Source organism: Ascaphus truei, chromosome 3, assembly GCF_040206685.1.
Source record: "Ascaphus truei isolate aAscTru1 chromosome 3, aAscTru1.hap1, whole genome shotgun sequence".
Lineage (NCBI taxonomy): Eukaryota > Metazoa > Chordata > Amphibia > Anura > Ascaphidae > Ascaphus > Ascaphus truei.
The window spans coordinates 325,469,787-325,493,096 of NC_134485.1; the positions used below are offsets into that span (position 1 = coordinate 325,469,787).

The 23,310-nt window shown below is 46.6% G+C and overlaps 1 protein-coding gene across 7 annotated transcripts in view; it reads right to left on the bottom strand.

Annotated features, from left to right (window-relative positions):
• Positions 1–5,485: 5,485 nt before the first annotated feature.
• The window catches only part of MYL6 (myosin light chain 6), a 39,260-nt gene continuing 21,435 nt past the window's right edge, over positions 5,486–23,310 (bottom strand). The window contains exons 1-7 of one of the 7 annotated variants that reach the window (XM_075591336.1): positions 14,273–14,357; positions 13,769–13,796; positions 9,579–9,722; positions 8,303–8,476; positions 7,843–7,920; positions 7,550–7,591; positions 5,486–5,880 (exon numbers count right to left, since the gene is read on the bottom strand). In XM_075591336.1, coding sequence (XP_075447451.1) covers positions 7,563–7,591; positions 7,843–7,920; positions 8,303–8,476; positions 9,579–9,722; positions 13,769–13,796; positions 14,273–14,329 — 510 coding nt within the window. In that variant the 5' untranslated portion in view covers positions 14,330–14,357 and the 3' untranslated portion in view covers positions 5,486–5,880; positions 7,550–7,562. Of the gene's footprint in view, positions 5,881–7,549; positions 7,592–7,842; positions 7,921–8,302; positions 8,477–9,578; positions 9,723–13,475; positions 13,504–13,768; positions 13,797–14,272; positions 14,458–23,310 lie in introns of those variants that run through there. The other 6 variants (XM_075591334.1, XM_075591339.1, XM_075591338.1 and 3 more) reach the window with 6 other exon arrangements.

Here is a 23,310-nt window from a genome sequence, read left to right on the forward strand (position 1 = left end):
CTCCTGGATTACAACCGGAGGGTCCTCCAGAGCTGAACCGCACTATTTTCAGCTCTGGCGACCTCCGTTTCCAAGGTACTTACTGGTGAAGTTACTGGTGTTACTTCTTGGTTTTTAAGGTGATTTAAATGGCTGTCCATAAGGAAGCCACAGCTGATGATGTTGCAGCTTCCCATTGGCTGAGATTTGGCAGCCATTTTGTTTCCCCATAGGAAGATTTATACCCAGACACTTCACCGGTAAGAATCTCGGGAAGCTAAAAGAGTGCAGTTCAGATAACGTCCTAGTTCTCGCCCTGAATGGGGGTTTGCTACTTTAAATAGAACTATGATATTGGACAGGTTATGATCTGATTTTTTTCTCCAACACTGAATTGACCATAGGAAGAAAATTAGCACTTCACACATTTTATTTGGCAACATAAGAAAAACAAACAGCCCCTATGCACTTAACCCAATGAATTGGAGCTGTTTAGTTGCTTTACCACAGCGAATGTCCCTTATGATGGGAAATAGATACTCAGACTGTGTAAACCGGCTCTGTAGCCATTTTGAAACCAGGGATTCAAACACTTGAGGTAATTTGGAACCTACAGTACATGCTGAGTGAACCTTGTCTTGTCGTAAACATCTATCAACATAACTTTATAACTTTCATTATCTTAGAGAGTGAAAAGTATATGTCATTCAAAGATATAAAAAGAAAAAGTCAGGGAAAGAAATGTATATAATTTGTATGTAGTTGTTCATATACATGTAACCCTGTTTGTCACCCCCCCCCACCTCCCCCCCCCCCCAATCGCAGATGGGGACACTGTGGGGAATCTACAGGTGTTACCAGGTGTGGTGCTTTACCTGTCACAGGAGGCCTGAACCTCTGCCAGGGGGAGCCTGAGGTGTATCCTGGAACGTACTTATATAAACAGCGCCTCCACCTGTGCAGGATTCTAAGGGTAGAATGACCCATGACACAGGACCCACATATAGTAATCACATACACCAGAGTATAGGTAAAACAGTTTACTATAGGCAGATAACACAGAACACATAACCATAACATCCACAGTGTCACCCTGTAACACTAGACCTCCTGGGGTGATAACCCGACACCCTAAACCCCAGGTGTCTCAAGAGTCCCGCAACCCACCCCTTAGGCGTGATCAGCGCCTGTGTGGTACCGGTAACGTTGGTGCACTTGGTGACTGCAGCCGAGTACAGCAGAACAACAGGAAGAGGATCCGTCTGCGTCCAGTGCCGAAGTCGCATCGATTGTGTCCTCCTCCAAATAGGGTGGTCTCCCTCTGGATGATCTTACCATACAGATAGTCTCTAATCTGTAGTGAGATAGGTCTGGTCGCAGATCTCGCTTGTCAGGGCCGTGCAGCACTGCAGCTGTGTACCTGAACTAACCCACTGCTAAAGGGCAAAGTCCCTAACTGCAGGGGCCTTCCCTAAAGCAGCCACAAGCTAGAATGAGTAGGGCCTAGCTGGGGACTAGGTGGTTTTCTGGCCTAGTGCAGGGGCCACTTGCTCCCTGCATCTACACACCCTCCCCTCACTGTGTTCCACTGTGTCCCAGCTCCTACTGACTTTCCTTCCTCTGCGCGCCAAATGTATCTTTCTCCAGCAGGAGAATCTGGCCCTGCCATTGGCTCCCTGGCGTCACCTGAGCTCCAGCCCCTGGGGCTGCTGGGAGTTGTAGTTCCTTGCAGACCTCTTTTGCATTGGGGCCGCGTGCGCGATCTTCACTGCGCATGCGCAAGTCTACCGGTACCTGAACACCGTTTAATGGCCGCCGCATCGTGTCTGTGCATGCGCGAGCCAATCGCCAACCTCAAGATGGCCACTGTGTCACGTCTGCGCATGCGTGAGCCTCCGCGCATGCGCGCACCACCAAGATGGTGGCGCCCTGCCTCCGACGCCGCGAACGTGTAGGGCGCCGCCATTTTGGAGATTTGCGCATGCGCAGTGGAGTCAGTGCGGTGACCCCTCCAGGCAGTTTGTGCATGCGCAGGCAAAGCGTGCGAAGGGCAACCAATCAGCCTGAGGCTATGGCAGGAGACTACAAGTCCCATGAGTACCAGGGACGACCACCTGACGCCAGAGAGCCAATAGGGTGTGAGGATTCCTCTAGGGAAGTGAGAAGAGGGCTAATGCGAGCACGTTGAGTCAGTCGGCAACAGGAGAGGCTAGGGGTAGGTGGTGAGTGTGCAGGGGTCAGTGACCCTCTGCATAGGCCAGAATCCCCTTAGGCCCCAGTTAGTACCGAGACACCCTTCAGTTTGTGGCTGCTGTAGGGACAGACCCTAGGATAGGGATCCTGCCCCATTAGAGCTGCATAGAAAGGTAGGGATCCAGCGGACGCTGTATATCCAGGAGAGGGGTCTTTGACCAGCCCCCTCCCCCTCAATCTAAAGAGACTACCCCAAGGTGGGAACACCTCAGAGGACAGCCTTCCACATGGACATCACAACGCGGGAGTCAAGGTTGCTGGATCGCGGATCCATTCTGGTTGCCGTTGGAGTGACCGGGTGCTGAAGCGCCCGGCATGTAACCTTACAACAAGTGCACCAACTATAATACTCTCATACTAGTGGGCCGCGCGGTCACCACACACTTGGGGTTTGGTTGTGGGACATTGGACACGGTGTGGGGACACGGTGGAGAGTTGCGACCTGCGTGGCGTGTTTGTTAGTTGTACTCGGTGAGAAAGGGTATGTACTGCTTTTATACATGTTACAGTGATAAGAATATGATCTTAAGTAAAGAATTACTATTGTTTTATCATACCAAGTGTATTATTGGGTCGTGTCCTGTGAAGCTATTTTGTTGGAATAGACAATATTGCACTATTTTGTGTTTTCAATTTCTTTTTCGTGTCCTGATGTGATTTGCGCACCTGTTTCTCCTTCGTTTAGTGATTGAATTTGGTTTGAATTCTACATCAGGAGCTGCACTCATTAAGGATAGTATATCATCTGTGTCACTTTTGATTTATTTGTGATATTATTTGCGCTTGTTTTTCTATTTCGCTATTTATTTATAAAATGTTTTACCAGGAAGTAATACATTGAGAGTTACCTCTCGTTTTCAAGTATGTCCTGAGCATACTTGGTAACTCTGTCCTGATCATTACAGCATATTTCCTTCCACATTGTGTGTTAGTTCATGATATTTCCCCATTGCGTACGAGGTGCCTTTCAGGACAGACTCTGAGCTACTTCTCCTCTACTGTTCCCCAAAACAGAGCTACAGAGGTACATGCTTCTAATTATCAGATGGGGTACAGTAAGGGGTAGGTGCATTATAATAATTGTTGGAACAACCCTGAGCTTTCTGTTGTAAATAACCAGGAATGTTAATTGATAAGACAGAGATACTAGTGGTGGGAGCTTGTCTTTTGATGACGAGACTGCAGCAGGGACAGCAAACTGGTCTGATTATATAAGTAATCTCGATGTTGTCCGTAATTGTGGCTTGACGCCTAAACATTAGCTGTCAACTGTGATCAAATCTTCAATCCTGGCTATATTCCTCATGCAAAAGAATAAGCACTTGATTCCCACAGAATACCTCCATACCCTATTTCAAGGGTGCACAAAATATTCCCCCTGCCTGCTCTCCCCCCCCCCCCCCCCCGTCAAATGATGCTGCAGGGTTGTGACATCACACTGCCATGGCAAAGTAACTCCAGTGTTATTTGATGCCAGGTTGCCATGGCGACACATCGCCCAACACAAAGGTAAGTAAAGTTAGAGAGGCCTTGCGCGGTCCCCTGGCACTTAATTTAAATGCCTTCTGGGAAGCGGGGGCCTCTAACTACTGCGCGCACCAGAAAATCTCACGTCCCCTGGCCCCAGTTCATGCCTAAGGGGCTTATTCAATCCATAGAAGCAGCTTGTTGGGCCATTTGCAGCAGCAGTAGTTCCTATTGATTGTAATAGGTAATTTTGGGGCAAAAACAGCCAGACCAGCCTCTTTGTTTTTTTCTTCATATAGAATAAGCCCCTTTGTGTCCACACCTGAACTACTCCAATGCACTTGACCATGGTCTTCATGAAACAAAGCTGCACTTGGGGCAGAATGCCACGGACAGGCTAACCAGACCCAGTCCCTCTCACTCCCGCCACCAGACTAAGTTCTTTCAAAACTAAAGCTGTGTCACATTTTTATCTGGTCTGTTACATATGCCTAAAAGATAAAATGTTAAACTGTGCATGCCATGTCTTTATACATAATGTATATCCTCTGTTCACCTAATGTAACCATGTATCTGTCATAACTCTGTGCCCAGGACATACTTGAAAATGAGCAGCAACTCAATTTATTACTTCCTGGTAAAACATTTGATAAATAAGTCCTGGAACATGACACCCGTTCTCTGCACTGGTTGCCTTTAAAGCATTGAATGTTTCAGGCTTAGCATCTGGACACGTAAAGCCCAAGCCTGCTTTCCAACTCAGACTAACCCAGGGGGTGCAAGATTTTCATATGTGGGGGGAGGGGGGGGGGGGGGGAGGAGTGCGCACAGACACTGGAGGCCCCGCGCCCGTTCCGAAGGCATTTAAATTAAATGCCGATGGAGGCGTGAGGCCTCTAACATCCCTTACCTGCTGCCAGCCGGGTCTTCGGCAACACATCGCCATGGCAACAAATGGTGCGGCAGGGACGTGACATCATAACACGCATCAAATGATGCGGCTGGGTCACGTGACCCACAGCATCATTTGACACCGGGTCATAGAAGAGGGGGCATGAACGCTGGAGCTGTGAGGGGCCGCAGGTCAAAAACTTTGCGCACCCCTGGTCTATACCACAGGTGAAGGGCCAATGGCCATTCCCAGAACCTCATTTTTGGGGGGCCCAAGCCATTATAGGTGCTGATCCTGCTCTTTAGAACTCTTCCCCCACCCCCTCTTCAAAACAAACTCAATTTATTTATATAAGCACTTGATTAATGCACCACCAATAATCTGGCATTGAGTACTGAACTAGTCTGTTTTGTGCCAGCCTATATTTGCAGCCTGTGTTTGGTACCTAGATTCTAGTCTTACCCACTACACAATGTAAATTTCATAGTCCGTTGCTTTGTATTTCTTCCCTGCCTATGATGGACCATTTGGTAATAGCAGTGAAGTTTCATTTCCTAAAAGTTTGGGGAAAAGGATGTATTTTAAAAGCACGTTAGCAGTGACGTGAAAGTTAGCAGACTATATGCTCCCTCCTATAATAAGTACTGGTTAACATAAGAAGTATATTAGAGAATACATCACACTTATAAAATATCTGATCATATCTGCAGTGAAAGATACAGGAAATGTAAGTCCCATGTGGAATGGCTCAATAATGAGAAATTACTATTAAAAGGTTCATAGACAATTCTATTTATTTTGAGGAGATCCTATCCTACTATACAGTATTGGTAGGTGTATGTATAATAATAATAATAATAATAAAAAAAAAAACCCCCACAACAAATCACAAGATGTTTTGAAAAAAGCCATTCACTTTATTTGATGAGGGAAAAGGAGAAATAATTTATGGTCTGCACTGTGACAGGGCTCCTGAAGCCCTTTGCTACTGTTCAGCAGGATCACAGACCCTCCGACTGATCCTGGCTCCCTAGTATGCGGCCCCGCACAGAAAAACAGCTGAGCGGAGTCACCACCCTGGAGAGAAGAAGGTGATGAGTTTGACAACGTGTGAAGTAAAAAAAAAAAAAAAAAAAAAAAAAGGCACTTTCTAAACAGCCAGACCTCCCCTCCAGGGGAGGGAAAAAATAATAAAATAAAAGGGAGGGCATGAATATATGAAGCTGCCCCCTCCAGGCGGTACGATATGATGGAGAAGGTTCAGCCGCTCATTACCATCCGGACGAGTTCTGGAGAGAGAAAAGAGGACAGTGAGGAACACACCTTGGCAGTGGGAAACAGGACGTGCACCCAGCTGTTTCGGTCACAGGACAGAGCGAAAATTTGAGGAGATTTCTGTTTGTTTTACAAAATCATATATATTTATATATATATATATATAGGCAGCAAAAAACACCCACCCTCTGTGAGGAGCCATTTCTCTGCCAATGTATTCCAGGCTTCTCCGGCAACGAGAGGTGGAGGCATAGATTTACTGAAGGAGCCTAAAAGCGTGCTGGGAAATTCTAGCACTGGTTACATATCTGGGGTCAAAAATTTGTTCAACACAGAAATCACCCAAGTTCTGCGAAACAGCAAGTCAGAGCACACAGCCCCTGGCAGGAGGGAGGGGCTCCCACATTAATGGGTTAAGGATGCAGGGGGAGTCTACATTAAGTCTGGCAAGTCCAGTTCCATTGCTGCATCCCGACAAAACCAGAGTACCACTGCATAAAAATGCAAAGGACCATCTCTGCTGGTCACTCTAGGAAGGGGCCAACAATGGTCATTGGATGGAGAATGTAGATCTACAACGTGCATCCCCACCCTCGAGTCGCAGGAGCCCCTCTCCCCAGTTTGGTTGTAGAGTTGTATCCTGCAGCATCTGAGATCTACCAAGCTGCTCTGTGAGAGATCTGCTAGATCTACAGCAATCAAGCAAGGAAAAGTATCGGGCCAAAGCATCAGAGAAAAAGAAATGGTCTCGAATGTCTACATCAAATGCTGCCAACACGTGATCGCAGATCTCTAGTAGCAGAAAAGCAAAAGGTTACTTGGGGGAAAAAATAAATAAAAAAAACCCCACTCACAAACCTGACCCCCTCACAACTGTTCTGCAGCTATTCTATTCAAACCTATTCTACAGAGGCAAACACTTTGCTCCTACACTGCATCCAAATAGCCCCGGCTTCTGGGTCAAGTCTTCTTCTCAGAGTACTGATAAGGCACTGTCTGAACAGATCAGTTTCTGGCAGCAGATGCAGCTCTTGAACGTGCAAATGGAACCCAAGCATGTGGACTTCTCCCTCACTTTCTAAATGTCCCCTTATTCCCTTTAGGAATGCCCTGAAGTATTTACCAAGTGGGGCCAAGCCTTAAGGCAGGGGTGCACAAACATGGGGGGGCGTGGGGGTGCTTAGAGGCCTCACGATCTTTCCTAAAGCATTTAAATTAAATGCTGGGGACCTCACAAGGCCTACAAGTTCCCTTGCCTTGTCTCAAACAGCTTCGGGCAACGTGTCGCCATGGCAATGCAGGATCACATGACGGAAAAGAGGGCACAAGGAAAAAAGTTTGCGCACCCCTACCTTAAGGCACCTTACAGCTCATTCATATGCAAGTCTGTCCCTTCACTCATAATGCACAGTAAACCCAAAGAGCGCGCACACACACACTGCTATACTACTACCACACGTAAACTCCCAGCCAGAAGCTGGCTCCCTACAGAAAGGCCTCGTTAGCGGAGCTGGTTAAGTTGCCATCGTAGCACACTACAATTCGTTAGAGGAGCCGACGGGCATAATGCGTCTCCAGCACAGCATAGAGCATGCAGAAACATGCCAAGGCATCCAGGAGAGGTACAGGGAGGGAGAAAATCCAAAAAGAATCACAAAATGAAACCAGGAGGAAGAAGCATACCCATGTGGAGCAGTCAAGTAGACATGATGTGCCTGACAAACTCTGTGGGAAGGAAGAGCCGTCAGACACCCCGTACCACCATGCAGAGAAGGTCCCCTCCCCAACCACACAACGTCTGAACCCCCGTTTCATTCCCTTGCAAAACCTCTGAGCCATTACATCACTAGGAAAATCAGCTGCCCAGCAGGGGCAGTAAGAGGCAGAGGCAACTGTGACAAGGGGAAGCCCATAGGATTCATAGGCAGGGTGCCGGGCAGATAGCGAGACCCCAGTCACAGGGGCAAAGTCCTCACCTTCATAATTGATGCAGCCATTGGCATCTTCGTGACCAGTCAAAAGTGTCTCCACCTCATCCTCCATCATCTTCTCTCCTAAGACACAGCATAAGAAACAGTGTGTAAATCTAGGATTAGTGCACACAGAACTATGCAAGACGTCCACCCAGTCTCCTCCCAAGTCAGCCATTAATATTGTCAAGAACCAATAGCCCATTCTGCCAAGTACTGCATAGAGAACAGTAAACAAAATGTGCCATGGGTCCCTCTGTCACAACATAGTAGAAGGGAGAGTACATGGGCCATTCATTGTTCCTTTGACTTTGTGAAAAAGACCTACAATGGCAACACAGGTCCGTTCCAATGTCTGACACGGTGAGAGATAATGGTTCATGTAAAAGACATGTGCAACAGTAAAAAAATAATAATAAAATAAGATCAGGAAAAGTGCCGTTCACGGGCTGAAGTGTTTTATTACCGAGGGTGACAAGAACGTGGCGAAGTTCAGCCCCCATCACGGTACCGTTGCCCTCCTTGTCAAAGACTCTCAGACCCTCCACAAAGTCCTCAAATGTGCCCTGGTCCTTGTTCTTGGCGATGGTCTGCAGCATGGGGAGGAACTGGTCAAAGCCCAGCAGCTTGGTGTTCAGCTCTGTGTGAGGAGTGAGGAGAAGGAGTCAGGCCTGAGCGTCACTTCTACCCGCTGCTCGGCATTGCCAAGGCAGGAGCTCCTCTGAGAAACCAACTGCTGAAATCTGCAGGAGACATAGCAATAGCCAACAGGAGAGTCCTTCACAGAAACAGTACTTTGTACTGAGCTGTGAAACTTCCACAGGGGTCTGTGACATGCTGTAAAGCACACTGGCAGGGGTGGGCAATGCCAGTCCTCAAGGGCCACCAACAGGCCAGGTTTAGCAGATTCCTACTTCAGCACAGGTGGCTCAGTTAAAGACTGCACCACCTCTGCTGAAGCAGGGAAATCCTGAGGACCTGACCTGTTGGTGGCCCTTGAGGACTGCAGTTGACCACCCATTTCAGTGGTTAGCAGGTGTAACTAGGACAGCAGACGGTGCTTTATGATAAGCTGTAGTCATGCAGCATTAGTTTATACTCCAGCATGTCACTTTGGCGGAAGGGGAGGGTCAAAAATAAGCAGCTACAATGATCCCTTCTGCCAGAGAGGCTGTGACATGTTGTAAAGCAGTAAGCTGGGGCAAAGATATCCTGAAAATAAGACCGAACATGCACAAGGCTGATGGTACCAATCCCACAATGCACTGCAACCCAATTTAAACCACTCCACCCGCTTGATGTAATCTGCAATTGCACCGATCATACCCTCAATTATGTCTGTACATATTGCCTCCCCTCGCATTTTTTTTTTTTTAAATAGAAATGTAGCTCTGCGCCCCCCTCCCCCAAAAGGCATTGATGTACAAAAAAAACACCACAGAATAATATCATGCCCATTAATGGAAAGAAGGAGCTTTGTATTTATATGCCTGTATAAAACCACGTCCAGCATAAAGGTGAATAAAGCTTAAATATGAAAGAGTTGCCAAAGTGGATACAACAATATTTTAGCCGTATACAAAACAGTTGTAAAGCTCTGAAAAAATAAATAATGTAACGTATGTGTTGCTTGTCTATATACAGTGATGTATCTTTCCACAGTAGGAATCTATGTGATTATTTTTCATGTAAAAGCACCCTAGTATTAACCCTCTCATAGCCGCGCTGCCAGTGTCACTCGCCTTCAGCCTTTGGGTTCCCCAACACCTTCAGCACCTCGGCATTAGTGGGGTTCTGCCCCAGTGCCCGCATGACATCCCCGCACTGGTTGAACTGGATTTTGCCATCGCCGGTGCGGTCGAAGAGGAGGAAAGCCTCCTTGAAGTCTGCGGAGGGACAGCAGCAAGGGGTTAAACGCGAGGAGGTAAAGAAGGCCGTCAGACAACTTTCTGTCCGGGTGACTCACATTTTAACCCTCAGTGTGGAGGGCGTTTGTGCCCGAGAGCAGAAAAGTGGAGAATTTATTGCCAACGATAGTCAAACCACAATAAGAACATGCTTAATATAAACCTGCACCAATCATGTGTTTTTTTTCCTTCTTAACAGAACCTGTACATTAGAAATCTATCCACGGGTTTAATGTTAGGGTCTTAAATATAAAAATTGAGTACAGTGAATATGAACTTTAATAAATCCATCATGGGATGTTACATTTGCACATGTAAGCCCCCTCCCCCCTCCCCCTTCAGCTACCAGAACATCCAAGCATTTTATTAGTAGAGCAGTATTTCAGCTGTATGGAAGCACAGGAACGTGCGACAACCTACAAATGTGCACTCGCTCAATTCAGCATGGCAGAAGCGTTATAAAATATACTTTAGTAATGCAAACTTTTATACAAACTCAGATTAACCAGGCTCTTACTTTAGTGGTGTTCACATATCCATATAGCTAATAATAATCCCACAACCTGAGCAACTTCCCCCATATTCGTGCCTCGCACCACAGTTGCCGCCATAGAGATTTATAAGCCGCAGAAGACAGACCTCTTGGAATTCTGAGGAGATCTCAGGCTTTCCTGATCCAATCAGGCTGATATCCCATTTAAGTGTAGGATAGCACTCTATAGCTTTTCAATAGAATAGAGCTGCCAAATTAGGCTCTCACGTACACTTTAACCCCATTTTGCAGCCGACTGTAAATTGTATGTCTATTTATAAAGCGCCATAAATGTACATAGCGCTTCACAGTAGTAATACATGTTGTAATCATATAAATAACAGGTAATGGGAATAAGCGCTTCAGACATAAACGCAACATTTAGGAAGAGGAGTCCCTGCTCAGAGGAGCTTACAAACTAATTGTTAGGTAGGGGGAACGTATAGAGAACATCACAAGGGAATTCTAGTAAGTGCGTCTGCAGGGGGCCAAGCTTTATGTATCATGTGTCCAGGATTATCCACAGTACTATTCATATGCTTCTTTAGCAAGTGTGTCTTAAGGTGGGTCTTAAAGGTGGATAGGGAGGGTGCTAGTCGGGTATTTTGGGGAAGGGCATTCCAGAGGCGTGGGGCAGTCAGTGAGAAAGGTTTATGGCGGGAGAGGGCTTTAGATACAAAGGGGGTAGAAAGAAGATATCCTTGAGAATAACGCAAGAGTCGGGATGGTGCATAGCGAGAAATTAGGGCTGAGATGTAAGGCGGGGCAGAAGAGTGTAAAGCTTTAAAAGTGAGGAGAAGAATCGCGTGTGAGATGCGGGATTTGATCAGAAGCCAGGAGAGGGATTTAAGGAGGGGAGACGCTGAGACAGATTTAGGAAAGAGTAGAGTGATTCTGGCAGCAGCGTTTAGGATAGATTGTAGGGGAGACAGGTGAGAGGCAGGAAGGCCGGACAGCAGGAGGTTGCAGTGATCAAGACGGGAGAGAATGAGGGCCTGAGTCAGAGTTTTAGCAGTGGAGCAACAGATGAAAGGGCGTATTTTTGTGATATTGGAGGAAAAAGCGACAAGTTTTAGAGACGTTTTGAATGTGAGAGGAGTAGAGTGTGACCCCTAGGCAGCGTGCTTGGGCTACTGGGTGAATGATGGTACTTCCAACAGTAATGTGGAAGAAGGTAGTAGGGCCAGGTTTGGGAGGAAGTATAAGGAGCTGTTTTTGCCATGTTAAGTGTGCAACTACACAAAAGCTCGCCTGTCCAAAGTACACAGCAGTATTTAACTAACGCTCAAAGATGTCACAGAATAGCGCGAGTGTGGCTGGTAGGATGGCCATGTTATGCACTGCAAACTAAAATGATCTAGGGGCCCCAACACGTGCAGAGTGGACAACTTCTACATTAGTATACAAGATGAAATGCATTCTACTAAATGAGCAAGGTTAAAAAAAATAAAGAAAAATTAACCCCTTCACCACAATGCATGCACAACCGACCAGCACTCAAGGGGTTAAACAAGTGGCAGCGCTCCATTTAAAGGCCCCAAAATGCTCCTAATGCAAGGGGACAATAACAAAGCTCTTAGGGACAGCGATACCTTTCACCTATTGGGTATGTTCAGATTGGTTGCAATTACTGGATTATAAATACGTGCGTATAGGTCAGCGCTGCAAAGTGCCATATTGCTGTATTTACGATACAAGATAGCTTTCGGGAGGAATACGTAATGCCACTGTGTGATTTCCCCGTGTTACCCCTAACTGCAGGCCCAGTGAAGAGTTAAAACAAAGAAAGATGGTGCCGCCACCCACTGCACGTTCTCCCCCTGCCCTCCTGTCTCACTGCAATTCTCCCAACATACCACTTACATCGTGAACTCGGGGGCAGAGATTACTCTCCGGGTTTAATAAACACACTGACAGTTTATTTCCCCCCCACATTACAATGTCTATTTTGTAATGTGCCGCCGACATTGTTGGAGCTATATAAATTCACTGCTTTATAGTCTGTGCCGTGGGAGAGGACGTAGTGGGTTAAACACCAATCGTGATGTAAGAGGCCGTCACTTCCTCCCTGTGGCACTCCCTGAGCCTAACCCTGCTGCACAACTCCAGACCAGAGATGCACCCATTACACCGAGAGCCCAGGGCAGCTTCACAGCTGGGCACATTTCTCAAACACCGTGTCTCCCTTCCAACTCCCACAGTACTTTGCATTGCAGAAGCTCTGGGGGAGAAGCGAAGGGCAGAGATGGGAAACTGGCAATCACAATGCCTGGAGGGATCCCTAGACAGGAATGCACAGAGCTCCCCACCCCCTCATAATCTCCCGGCTCCTCCCCTGACAGTACTGGGCTAACATGCTCAGAATGAGGCTTTGTGACCATATAAAGGCATCTAAAGAGCAGCCAGGCAGCCATCTTACTTCCAGGGGGTCAGAGGAACAATGCATGCAAAAAACAAACACAAAACAGATCTGCCCACCTTATGCCGCCTGCCTCGCCCTTATAGGGTCACTAAACCCTTCAGTGCTGGATAGTCTGGCAATGCATTGGTAGGATAGGTGCTTGTCCCCTTATTGCTAGATTAGCATGGGGGGGGGGGGGGGGGACTGGTAAGGGAGGATCAAAGGCTTAACATGTCAGACACTTAATACACATTGTTACCATAATAACCATGCAGCAGCCGCATCTGCAGGGTGCCGAGTAGCAACCCGAGCCACCAAGATAATGACATTTCAAACCCATCCCCTGACAGGGGGGCAAGATCAATGGTTTAGCATTACATTCACACCCGCCCCAGACAAGTAATATTACCCCGTCTTTAGAATAAAGGTCAGATGACTGTTCATCATGGGAACACACCCAAATGCAGCTGAGACCGAACACTGCAAAGGGTTATTAATATGAGAAGCAGGCAGAATACTTGTATGTATGTATGTCTTTATTTATATAGCGCCATTAGTGTACATAGCAATTCACATTAGTAGTATACTTCACAATTCAGCGGCTAAGCATGCTGTCATTTTGGGGGAAGCCTTAAGAACACAATTAGTTAAACTAAAAGGGGGACACCCATAAGGGGTGCAGCAAGTCGCCCTAAGCTTAAAAGATACAGACCAGTTAGAGAGAGATGCAGACAGTCTGGTGCTGGGGTTAGAGGTGTCTGTGGGTTACCCTTGCACAGCACACACTATATCCACTTACCATCCAGCTGCTCATGATTAAATTCAATCTAAAATACATCGGGAAACAGAGGGAGAGATAGGGATGAGGAGAGAGAAGGTGAACAGAAGACGTGGGAGAGGAAAGTGCTTTGGGAGTCAGAAAAGAAAAAGCAGAGTTAAGAGTTCACCCGACACTGAAGGCAATACGACACCCACGGAGTTGGGTTATTATCTGATGGTAACCCGACTCTTGTGGTGCTGGGTTGACCATTCGGGTCACGCAAGTATCTAAAAAGGATGAACCAAAAAAGAAGCGACTGGTTGTCTACTTACCAAGGATCTGGTCTTCTGAGAAGTCACACTGTTCAATGCAAGAGAAGCAAAAGGCATCAGACAGGACAGGGTGAGGGGGAAGTGCTGCCCTACTCCCACTAAATAATCCTGAATAGGACTGGTGCTGGGGAACGACCCTGCAGCCCTCCCCCTCTCAGTGACCCCTCTATGGAAAGGGTGCAAGAGTCACCCCATACTCTGCAGCCCTCCCTCTCAAGTGATCCCTCTATGGAAAGGGTGGGTCATGACCCCTGAGACTAGACGTGTGCAGTGCTGCTCCAGTGCAGATTACAGTGATTACCCCACACGCTGCACGAATATAAAGCTGCACAGGTATATACTACAAATGTGACACTTGGTATTCACGAGGGGTCCTGGTGATGACACCTCCGGTATATAATAATCTGAAGGGGATGGGTGACCCGCCCTCATATAATTTATATCACCCCCACCCCGGGTACAGGCTGCTTTATTTACATAATAGTCCCTGCTGCCCCTTCTCACCATGCTATCCCTTCTCACCATGCTATCCCTTCTCACCATGCTATCCCTTCTCACCATTTCGCCTCTTCTGCTTTTTTTTTATTTCTTCCGGAATGTGAGTCAGAATCCCGCCGCGTCACCTCTTTATACCTCTGTCTACGTCACAATCCCACTTTGACACCCTCCCTCCAGCCAATCAGAAAACTAGAGGACCCCTGACGTCCCTATATGCTAATACAGCGTCTGGTTTTGTGTGTTATTTGCGCCCTCCAGTGCTGGGATAGAGGTACTGCATGGAATCGGTCACTGCCGCTGAATCCTTCAGTTCAGATTTGAAATAATATATATTGTTAGTTGGGTTTTGGGGATGATTAGTGCTTCTTTTACAGAAACAGTCATGAAGGATCAGTAAGATCAAGGTAGTGGTGAAACATTCTGTATAGTACTTATACCTATAATTTAAGATAGTTTATAATATATTCAAGAAAGGGCTCATATCAAAATGATCAAATAATGCCTGCAGCGATACAATGGGTGTAGTGGCTAGGGCTGAGGAATCAAAAAAGTTATCCGGAATAGTCCCTAAATTGGTCATTTTTTTAAAATAACGTTTTATACAGGTTTTTAGGGGTGGAGGGATACAGAAATGCGTCTTGAACAGTGCATATTGAAACGACAGAGGATATTCACAGCAGTGGGCCCTCCTCTATAAATCCACGGTTCTCAAGTCCTATAGAAACTTTTGGCAGTAGGCTTTAGGAAAGAGGTGAGTTTCTCCATAACCACAACTTCTTAAACTCTTTGTATCACCACATCATGGGAGGGAGCTGAATGGTGCTTCCATGCAACCCAAATCTGGCTGCTGGTGAACTTTGGGAAATCATTTCCTGAAGTGGGGGACTTCGATTTTCTAGTGGTTTGGCCAGTGTGTATGTCCTACAGTGTCTTCAATGAGCTTCTGAATCATTGACCAGTATTTTTGTATCACTGGACATTACCTCCATAACATATGTACCTGCTATGAATATGCCTCAATAACAAAGCACAAGCCGTGTTGCCGAGATCTACTATTGCTCTTCTGTCAACCCCTCTCCTACTTTTTGTGGTTCACAACTTGTGTATGTCAATTACTTCCAGGTACGCTGAGCAGCTCTTCCTATTTTGAATCTTAGCTGAAAATGTTTTGTTTTTCCCGCTGTCTCCCTGCATATAATTTCCTCTCCCAATGGGAGTGAATGGAAGTTTTACAGATCTCCCATATTTTCACCCCAGATCTCCCAGAAAGAAGCGCTCATGTGCGCCAATATGACTCCAGGTTGTCCGAACTTTTAATCGCTGCAGTGCTGGAGGCGGCAGACACGCATTGCTATCTAATGCAAAACAACAGCATTGAGAACCTACTGGACAATGTCTTGCCGGCCTCTCTGAAGGTGTTAAACTCCCATTCCTTTAGCATAGTGAGATTTGTTGTTCCGCTCTTCATATTTCACATAAACATGACTTAAAATACCATATTTCTTATGAATAGGAGTTTAAGGGGGGAAAGGGGCGGGACCAAACTGCCATACAAATAGTTGATCATCTGGGGAAAAGCACCATGACTAACTAGAACTAAAGATTTGTATCACTCGCAGATATAAAGGGCTTAACAAATGAGAAGGAAACACATGTTTCTGGTCTTCCCATTAAGCCTGCCAGCTGCAAAATCAAACACCAGGTATCTTATCAGGGAAGTCCAAACTTCCTATGTTTCTCTTGTGTCTGCCCCAGCATTCTTGAGTTATCTTACTGTATTTGCCCACTTTAGCTGTAAAGTTGTTCCATACAGAGTACATATACTACTCATTAAAAAAAGGCAATATACATCCTCATATCCCAAGTGTGCCACCATATAGCTTTAAAGAAGGGCCAGTTATTTGGTCTTTCTTCTTTCCTCTGGAATTATCCCTGCTCTACATTATTTATGTATTTGAAAGTTCTTAGATATACATGTTGAGGTTCATACAGTAGGTTTAAAAGGACATTTTAATTGAAACCATCTCTCCTCAAGCAGTAAGAGAGTCAGTTGACATCCATGACCAGTGATGCTAAAAAGGATTGAGACTGTTGCCCATCAAGTGATTATCCCTCCAAATATGAGAGACATGAGCACCAGAGCAGCTAATCGCAGATCCTCCTTATAAAAGTGCTTGATTACAAGTACAGATCAGATGAAGACAGACACATTTATGTTGCTTTACAGTTCAGGGGATGGAGGTGCTATGAAAAGCTATAAATATCAGTGACATCTGACTCATAAGGCAGTCAAAGAATCTGGATATTGTAAGTCTTTTACACCCAACCCATCAATTCACCCATTATATCTACACACCCTAACATTAAGCATTCCTACGCAAACTGATTGTATATGTGGGAAGAGGTGCCCATTATCCCCATCATAGCAGCCCCCTAATTATGCTAAGTGAATATTCCAGGCATGGTAAATTACAAAATAACAAGGATCTGCTCCGAAAAACCCAAGGAGCATATTTCCTGTACCTAAATTACTAACATTTCACTGCGTTTCTTCCTCAGGCCATATATACCCAACCTGGCCATATATACTCTACCTGGCAATATATACCCTACCTGGCCATATATACCCTAACTGGCCATATATACCCTAACTGGCCATATATACCCTAACTGGCCATATTTACCTAACCTGGCCATATATACCCTACCTGGCCATATATACCCAACCTGGCCATATATACCCTACCTGGCCATATGTACCCTAACTGGCCATATATACCCTAGCTGGCCATATATACCCAACCTGGCCATATATACCCTACCTGGCCATATATACCCTACCTGGCCATATACACCCTACCTGGTTATATACCCTAACTGGCCAAATACACCCTACCTGGCCATATATATCCTACCTGGTCATATTTACCCTACCTGGCCACATATACCCTACCTCAGGGGTGCACACTCTTTCCCACCAGAACCACACACACACACAGGCACCAGAGCCACACACACAGAGGATGGACAGAACTTGTGCATAGAACTGACATGTTATCAAGGTTTGTCTGGGTGGAAGCAGGAACTCCTCTAGTACCTCTCCTGATTAATATCAAATAAACATGAATAAACTCAATAAAAAACATAATACTTAAATTGTAATTGTAGACCAAACTATATATAGCCTAGCCTCCCGGCCGCTACTTCTTTTTCCTGGGCCTTTCCAGTGTCAGTCCTGTTAGCTGCAGGCAGTGGAAAGGTTAATTCCTTCTTTAGGCCCGGTGTGTGTGTTGCAGCCTTGGGTGATGTCATCAGCATCCAAGGGCGGGTCTAGCAACTGTCAGAGAATGTCAACCTGAAAGAGGGATACTGGTTGGTTCATCTATGGGGAGTGATAGCCAATCAGTATTCAACCTGTCTTGTTAATGGGCAGGGTTAACATCAACAGCTCTCAGGTTATAAAAAGGCATTCTCCTAAATTAGGAGGGCCCTGGAAGATTCTACCTCCTCCTCTGAGGAGTGAGCACCATCTAAGCCTTCCACCTCCCCAGGAGATGGAGGAGGGGTACAGCAGGCCTGAGAGGGGTTTAATGCCTTGCTCAGGGCCACTGTCTGTCTTTATTTGAGAAAGCCAAGAAATACATGTCTGTAATCTATTACATCTACCTGCAATAAAACCAAGAAAAGACAATGCTGTTTGTGACTGTCTCAGGTGCATGGAGGAATGTCAGTAGGGGCTCATCCCCTGGTCAACCGCAGAGGATCCCTGCTGGCTGGAGCCGCTGCACCTATGGAGAACTAAGGTAAAACCTGTCCCTCCTGTCCTGCTTCTCCCCACACCATCGCGGGGCACTCAGCCCTCCTGTTGCCAACAGGTACACATCACCACACAGAGTAGCCAGGAGAAGGCATACCCACCCCAATCTAACGTAGGGGTAGATGGGCTACATATAAAACGTACAATAAAACTTACTATCTATAATCTTACACACACACACACACACACAGTCCTCGCCATCCGACGTTACACTTTACGATGAACGGCATATCTGATGCCACCGCTCACAACATGGGGTTTGCTTTACGACGCACATACACACACTTTGAGCTCCTGCCACAATTTATAGCTGCTTATCCCCTGCCCTGTCATTTAATACAAACCTTCCCCAGCAGACAAATCCCTATTGTGGATCAGGATTCTTCTATTGCTGTCGTCTGAGGTCAGGAGGGCATTGTTGTAAAGGGTATATTTTCGTGTATGTACTTGGCCAGTCCCAGCGCTCAGAGCACCTGTCACCGTGGCTATATTAAATTATAGCAGCGCATTTAGGTTCTTCTATTTGGGACTGTGGGTTACAGGGCAGCAGCGCTGGGCATCAAAAAACAAATCAGACTGGCAGACCTGCCAAGTGTACTGGGGGGAGCTGCATTAACACGTTCAATGCAACATGTGCAGGCACACTCGTTATCATTATACAGTGCAGCGTACTCATATGCATGGTAAAGAGATATAAAAGACAGCGAAACATGAAAGGTCTCCAGGGGTTTATTCGACATTCAGCGAAGCGACAGATCAGGTCTTTTTCAGGCAAAATACCGTACCCCATTAAAGTCAAAGGGGTGTTTGGCTAAAAAAAACTCCCCGAACGTTCTCCCCGCAGTATATAGGATTAACCCACTAGTATCACTTTCACTGCAAAAAATGCTGTCAATTTTATCTTGAAACAAAGTTAGGTATTTCCCGAGTGTATGGAGTTATTTTTCTGCTATTGCCCCTATTCTTCCCCGTGCTTTGGTATGGGCAGATAGCTTTACACCATATTAATTAGGGGGTCACTGTGCACTGCTTGCAAGTATGAGGGGTGTTTCACATACTATATTATGTATCATTATAATTTTGCATCTGGGATTGTTATTTTTTGCCCTTCCAGCTTCAAGGGTCTGCCTAGTCTGATAAGTTAATCCACCAGGGAGGCCTATAATATCGGGGGTGGGATCGATGATAGACGATAGAGAGCAGAGAGTTGTCATAAATATAACTTGAGCCCAATCTGAAAATGTTGTGAGTGGAGTACCTCCAAGGAACGGTACGGGGACCCCTTAACTTGTTTATAACGACCTTGATGTTGGTATAGAGAGCAAAGTCTCCATCTTTTCTGACAACACTAAATTATGTATGGTAGTAAAATGAGAGCAGGATGTAATTTAACTACAGAAGGATTTGGATGAGTGGAAACTTGCATAGATAAATGGCAGATGAGGTTTAAAAGTGCAACCCAAGTCATTTTTTTTTACATATGATTGAAGCAGGGGGTCTCTGGAGCTGCTTCCGAAGATACCTCCGAAGGAGGAGCCGGTATCTCTTTGCAGTTTCAGCACCTGTGTCACATGGGCCAATAAGAAGCAGCACAGATTAGCCTGGAGCATGAACGCGGGCTGGATCCTTTGTGAGATTAGCCTGGAGCGTGAACGCAGGCTTGATCCTCTGTGAGATTAGCCTCGTGCGTGAACGCGGGCTGGATCCTCTCTGTGAGATTAGCCCGGAGCGTGAACGCGGGCTGGATCCTCTCTCTGTGAGATTAGCCCGGAGCGTGAACGCAGGCTGGATCCTCTCTCTGTGAGATTAGATATACGCCTATCTCGGTCCACAGGACGGACGTGTCCCCCACGACCCAAACAACTCCCAACCAGTCGGACGCCGGAGACAAGAAACCAAGGGACCCAAACGGAATGTCCCATACACAAGATGCCACACCCACTTAACAGGTGCTTTGGGTTCAGGATGAAGTCCCTAGAGGAACGCAAGAAGTTACTCGGAGAATTCGTAGTCTGCTTCAGGTGCTGCGATTCCACAACTCACCTAGCCAAAGACTGTAAAGAGGCCATCAAATGTGCAGTGTGCAAAAGCAACAAGCAAGTAACATCTCTACATCCAGAGGCGCTGACACTCCACCAACTCAACAACCCATCCTCCATAGCGGAGCATGGCGGGGAGGAAGGAGGAGACCAAACATCTGTCACGTCTCAGTGCACCGAGGTTTGCGGAAAAGGATGTGACAAAAGGTCCTGCTCCAAAATATGCCTTGTCGCAGTGCACCCCCAGGGACAACCTGAGAGGGCAATCTGGATGTATGCAATCCTCGACGATCAAAGTAACAGATCATTGGCAAAGACGGAATTCGTCTACTTATTCAACGCACAAGACAATGCCTCACCCTACACCCTCAGAACCTGCGCAGGGTTAACTGAGACAACAGGGAGAAGAGCAAACGGCTACATTATACGTTCAGTGGACAACAGAGTGAAGATAGCTCTCCCCACACTCATCGAGTGCAACTACAATGGCTGCAAACAGGGACAAGATTCCCACACCAGACGTGGCTCGCCATCACGTACACCTCAGAGGAATAGCCAACTACATCCCGCCGGTAGAATAAGACGCCAAGATCTTGCTGCTGCTAGGTAGGGACATCTTGAGGGTGCACAAAGTCTGTAAACAGAGCAACAGACCCCACAATGCACCATTCACCCAAAGACTTGACCTAGGATGGGTGATAGTGGGCAACGTGTGCACTGATAAAGGACACGAACCAGACTATGTTGACGCCCGCAGAACAGTGATAACAGAATGCGGACACACCCTCTCCAAACCATGTCTTGGCCATCTCCAAGTGACAGGAAGGCCAAGTGAGGAGAAGAGACAAGGTCATACCCCTGAGATCAACAAAAACATCTTCGCATCAGGGAAATGTGACAATGGCCTAGGAGGCTCAGCAGCCCAGACCACTAAGGATGATGAGTCGACTTCCCTCAAGGAAGAAAGTAACCTCCTGAAGGTGACCGACAAAAGGAGCGTACAAAGGAAAAGAAACAAACGGACAATCTTCCAGGGAGCAATGCCACATCTGAGACGTACAGCCATTCCTCTCCGCAGAATACCAGGTGGCAAAGCAGCCAGCCGCCACAGCTCGCATTGCCGTAAAAAATGGCGCCCTGCAGGTGAAACTACAGGGACAAAAAGACTGTTCTTTCACACATCTAAAAAGAGACAGTCGCAGAGACATTCCACAAAAGGATTTACAAGGACAAAAAAGACTGTTCTTCGTCATGTCCAGGGAGAAAACAACCTCCTGAGGGCAGTTAACAAAGAGACACAAAGGCGTATCACCAAAATGCGTGGAGACGTTCTCGTGCAAGAGGAATGCACCGATGACTTAGGGTGCACAGCGTTCCAGACAACAAGGGACGACGACAAGCAAACACCATCGATGGAAGATAAAGGATTCCCAAGGCTAACGGTCAAGGAGCTCTTCAAAGACGGACCGGGCAGTTGGGTGACCCTGCTACCATTTTGTTTGCCAAGAAGACGCCTCCCAAACAACAAGGAATATGCCATTTCTAGGCTCACTTCGCTCCGCCGCAACCCACAAAGGGAGACGGAGACCAAGAATCAAATTGTGGCCTTCTCGGGGGAGAGATTCCTTAGCGGACACGCAGAGCCAGCGCCTTCACTGAAGGAAGGTAAAAAATGCTGGCACCTCCCATCATTTGGTGTCCACCACCATCAGAAACCTGGTCAGATCTGGGAGACGTTGAGCTCCAATGCTCAACACCAGGAAGCCTCTCCAAACGGCGCCCTACTCACTGGACCAGACTTGAAAAACAGTCCTCCAGGAGTGTTGATCCGCTTCGACAAGGAGCAAGAAGCCACCTCCTTTCGCCAATCACCAGGTGATAGAGTGACAGGCTACCACGACTGGCACATCCACAAGGTGATGCCCTCTGTAGAGAAAACTACAGAGACAAAAGGACTGTTCTCTCATAAGTTTAGAAGGAAACAGGTCCAGAGACTTTTGCAAAAGACATTGCGGTGCACCCAGCTAACCTGGAGCGATGCATCCACCTGGCCTCCCTTACCAGAAGACTTTGGCCAAAGGACTTTGATGCCAGTGGTACCAGCCGGTATCACCTTGTTATGTGGATATGAACTTTGCATTGTTATGTTTGTTTGCATTGCACATATGTTCCACATATTGCAGTTATATAGTGGTATCTCGAGATACCAGACGGGGAGTGTCCAGGAACAAGTATTCCCATTCTGTTCTCTCTGTTCACCCCCCCCTCTTTTGCAGCTTCTGCCTGTCAGTTCCTCATTTTCAGCTGCATGTATTTTGACACACACACACACATACACACACACACACACACACACACACACACACACACACACACACTGCCTGTGTGATATATTACATTGTTGCCATCCCTGCCTCTGGGCATGTAGTCAGTGAGTTGCTACAGCAGCCTCTGAGATCTCTCCTAGAATGGGCTATTCTGCCCTTCCCCCTGTTTTGCTGACAGTTGGTCTGTCCCTAGACTATTCCTGTTACCCAGATTCTCCCACACTTCCTTTTCATTCCCGACTTTGGCTGAGTGAGTACGTTTCATGTTACACTCCTATGGCAAGGCCATCTCCTTTTACCTGCTATTAACTACAAACGTACAACTACATAACATCCACAAGTGCCTGTATATATTTTGACACCTTTCAATAAAGGGAAGAAAATATAGCAGGACTTGGTGTGCTTTAGAAAGAGGGCTGAGTTAAAGCTAACTGGAGCTATTCATACATCACACGTGACCCTGGTTCCAGTATAGTACCCAACAAAATAATGAAAGATAAAACAGAGTATAGTCTGAATACAATAATACCCAATGGTAAGTGACTGAGGGATTAGAAAAGTAAAACTCTATTACTCACACGGCCGTGTGTGAGTTGATTCCCAACAAGTGAATCTTGCAGGTAAGTATTGGGTAGTGTCCTCCTTCAATCAACCAGGATAGCGTCATGCAGGATGGCGGGCAACATTCCCGTCTTCACGGTGGGGGAAATAGTCACATCCACGGGTCAATAGTATAGGCAGTTTATTAGTAATAAAAAATATAACAAACTCACACATTAAAATTCACTGATCAGCTCCAGCACCCGTCACGAGTCCTCCGGTAGCGGTGCACTCCCGATGGCGCGTCCGACGTCAGGACCG